At 37.5% G+C, this 4075-nt stretch overlaps 1 protein-coding gene across 4 annotated transcripts in view; it reads left to right on the forward strand.

Moving 5' to 3' along the window:
- pik3r2 (phosphoinositide-3-kinase, regulatory subunit 2 (beta)) overlaps positions 1-4075 on the forward strand; it is a 30016-nt gene that overhangs the window by 15461 nt on the left and 10480 nt on the right. For all 4 annotated transcript variants that reach the window (XM_007573819.2, XM_007573823.2, XM_016661644.1 and 1 more), the window contains 2 exons: positions 705-797; positions 3507-3575. In XM_007573819.2, coding sequence (XP_007573881.1) covers positions 705-797; positions 3507-3575 — 162 coding nt within the window. The remainder of the gene's footprint in view (positions 1-704; positions 798-3506; positions 3576-4075) is intronic.

Raw genomic sequence — 4075 nt, forward strand, 5'->3', positions numbered from 1 at the left:
AATTTCCCTTTAAGATCAATAACGTGTGGAGATTTGAGTTTTTCTGTGTTTATTTTGGTTTTGTTTCAGTAAGTCTCTGTGTGTCCTGTCTTGATTGTTCCTAGGTGTATCTCGTTCCCTGATTACCCTCCCAGTGTATTTAAGCCTACCTGCTGTCTTTGTCTTTTGTCGGGTCCTTGTCTAATGTGGTAGTTGTCTTAAGTTGTCGTAACAGTGTCTACTCAGTTGTACTGTTAAGTCCAGAGCCAGCGTCAGCTCTCTAGCAGTCGTTACAGATCTGTTGCTACCAGAGTTGCAGTTTTCCTCGCTCTCTGTGCTGACTGCCTTGTCTGGACTGTTGAGCTGTTTCATTATTAAATTCATAATTTTTTATCTACAACCTGGGTCTGCCTGCATTCTCCCTCACCACCACCACACATCCTGACAAAGAAGTTTTGAATTTGAAGATTAATTTGTTTGCTTCGTGGACAATTAGATCATTTTAATGCATTGTTTTTTTTTTACCAAGCAAGGTGCAGATATGAAATCCAGTTTTGTTCTTCAAATGAAATCCAGTGTGTCCACCTCTTAAGGAGAAAAAGGGAGACACAAAACTCATCTTTTATCTGGTTTTCTCTACAGGGAAATCATCTGTGGAAGTTGTGGTAGTGAGCAGCAGGCTCGTGCAGGCCGGAGTGTAACAGAGGTTTGTGTTGTTGTTTCAGCTGTTCCAGTGCCAGACCTCAGCCAGCAGTTCACTCCGCCAGAGACGGCTCCCCCAGCCCTGGTCAGCCTCATCCAAGCCATCGAACACAGAGGTGCATCCACGTCATCCGGCTGTCTGTTCACCCTATGACCAAGCTGACACTATTCATCCACCTTCAGTTGAGGGTGGTGGAGCCCAGCAGGACTCCATTTGCAGTTCTGCCTCCTCCTTTAGTTCTTTTTCTCTTATTTACACTTCTTGACACACTCTTGAAATGAAACGGGGCACACAGTGTATTCATGATCATCTCTTTTTCTACTTTAATGAGGCATTCATCTTGTACAATAAAATTGGAAAACAAATCTGTTAGAAGGAAGCAAATATGAAATGTGCAATAACTTCTGAACAAGATCATATCTTCCGGCTAATTAGCTTTGTGAAGCCGCCATATTTTCCCCCTCGCAGCGATGTAAGTCCAAGTTTATTTATGCCAAAGTTGCAAGTGAACAAGTCAAACTGTTCTAGCACTTATTAACGCACAGGGTTTCTTGCATCATGCATCGGAGCCTCTTCAAAGTGTCTGGTATCTGTTTGCGCGGAGCAAAGTCCATTCAGTATCGCGAGATTTTCCAAAAGACTTTGTCTGATTGGGGTCAGTTCCTTCTCTCTACTAAAACACAAACACAGCAATTTTGGGAAACAGATGATTCAAATGCATCCAGTGACGCTCTTCCGTTAGCTAACTCCTTGATTATATTGAGGCTTTGTTTACTTCATATTATGTTGGCATTAATATTTTAAAAGGTATCTGACATACATAGACACTACAGTTAAACTATGCTTCATAAATCATCAATACACATCAAACATACTGGTCAATGGTTCAGTTATTATGGATCAAAAGCAGCTCTAAACAGTATAGATTTAGTCTAGATTTAAATGAACTCAGTGTTTTGGCTGTTTTTCAGTTTTCTGGAAATTTGTTCCAGATTTGTGGTGCATAGAAGCTGAATGGTGCTCCTTAATATCTGGTCTGCTCTGCCTTCCCCGAACCAGGAGACCTAAGAGGTCTGGAAGGTTAATACAACAGCAGATCTTTAATGTATTCTGATACTAACCCAGTCAGTAATATTATGTTAAATCAGTGATTCTCAAGAAGTGGGACACAAATAAATAGAAAATTATTTTTTAATGACCCTATTAGTGATATTTTTACTCAGTTTTAAAGACAAATGCTTCTCAAGAAACAAAAAAAATATTGTTTAAAACAAAAAACAACATAGTCCATCTGTCGGAGTTAACCCAGAACTGAAGGTGGTGACAAACTAGTGAGTAAAATGAAATACTTGATACATGTGAAATAATGCCATTTATGTAAAATACATTAAAATGAATTAACTGCACACTTAAATTAGATTTGTCAACACTATCACTGAATGAGACACTGTCAGTTAAAAACACTGTTGGAGTTGACATTTGACGGAGTTGACAAAATGCCAAACTACCCCAATTTATATGATGTTATTCTGAAGGAGGCCATATTGTAGCTCAACAGGTCCATGAAATCTTTACAGTAAACCAAAATTAAGCATTTATTTCACAAAATTTCATCAAAATTTTGTAAATTGTCAGTTATGGAGTTGACGCATCATGGTTGTGATGAACAACTTAGGAATAAAACAGAAGAAAAAAACTAAAGAATAGCATATGCTAACCAGAACTGCGTAGCCTCTTAGCAAAGGAAGAGAAAGGAAGAGGTCATGGGGTCCTCAGAAGTTCTGATGCCTGATTTTTTTTTACATTCTTTTTATGTCTGACGGTGTTGACAAAAACTTAGGACAAATTTCAATTGAGTTGGAAAATATATAAAAATGATTTTTAATTCAATTTATTGATACTTTTATAATTATTTATTTGAATACTTATACTTAATTGTCATAATATATCATTTTAGTATTCCTTTAATTGTTTTAAACTATTATAATGTATTGAGTTCTGCTCCAGGACAAGGGATTTTAAAGACACCATCCACCTACTACAGTGTTTAAAATAAAAAAATATTCAGCAAACACCAGGAAAACATGCATTGTTGTGCTCAGATGGCCCAGGTTAGTTTAGTCAGATATTTGAAAAATTATATTTTGTGTATATTTTATTCAAATTTTGTGCTTTATCCATAGGACCCATTGTGTCCCTCAAGAATCACTGAAATAATATTGCAGCTCTAACAGAACTAAAGCCACAAGCTTCTTACTGTGATTTCTTTCTATAAATTCAGCTAATGTTTAATCAGTACACTCTAGTTAAAAAGGCATTTTACTAGTGCTTTGTGCAGATAATTTTGTTATCCCATGTTCCCTGTTGCTCACTCCAACAGTGGTAAAGTGGAATTATTGACATTCAGTAAAAGGATGACAGAAAAACTGTCTCTGAGTGGAAAACAGAAATACTAGAGCTGTGCTGTAGAACTGCCTCTTCCACACATGCTGTGTGCTTTTCACTCCTACCTGACAGACAGACGTGTCTCCAGGAACTGCCTGCTAGATGCAAACTGTCTAAACCCATTTTTTTCAAGCTAGTCGGTCAGAAATACTTTCTGATCTATTAACATTGTCAAATGACCTGTTTCTCTGTTGAAGCCCTACTGTGTATGCTGCTACATAACCACCAAAGGAAAACCACATGTCCTGGATCCATCTTTTTTTAGAAGATAATATTTTAAACTATTCCAATTCAAGCCATCAGTTTCTCTTCTTCTTGAGCTTATTTCTCTGCTTCTTTCTTTGAACTTTTACTGATGTGTGCTTTCTATTCTTCTTAGGTCTGGACAGCAAAATATTGTACAGAACAGCAAGTACATCAGACAGCGCAGTATACACCCTGAGCACTGGTGAGTACAGTGATTGGATTGGAATATATATAATTAAATACATACTTACTCAAATCTCATTTTTGGATTCGGGGGTGCACTGATCGCAGTTTTCTGGCTGATCTTTAAAAAGCTTTAGCTGCCAATACTGATTTTGAAACTTTTCTGAATATAGCAACAAAGATGCTAAGTTCCAACAGTAATGTTAATATTGTTCCCTGCACAGGAGCAGACGTGACCTGGTGACCGGGTCATAGGGATTTAATGAAGATGTCACTGAAGCTCTAATATTCTGTCTCATGTTTACCAGTAGTTAGTCATAACCAGGGGTGAAAGTAGTTTTAAATTCTTGGGGGTACTATGACAAAAAAAAAAAAAAAATCATATTTAGCTTTTAAACTGATTCTATTGATCCTGTGTCCAGACAGAGGGATAATCAGCATCATGACCTGTTTGTTCTGAAGATCCTCCAGCTTCCACTTTTCTTCCTAACATGGCGCCTCCTGACCCTGACTCTCATA

Source organism: Poecilia formosa, unplaced genomic scaffold (genome assembly GCF_000485575.1).
Source record: "Poecilia formosa unplaced genomic scaffold, Poecilia_formosa-5.1.2 Scaffold338, whole genome shotgun sequence".
NCBI classification, from domain to species: domain Eukaryota; kingdom Metazoa; phylum Chordata; class Actinopteri; order Cyprinodontiformes; family Poeciliidae; genus Poecilia; species Poecilia formosa.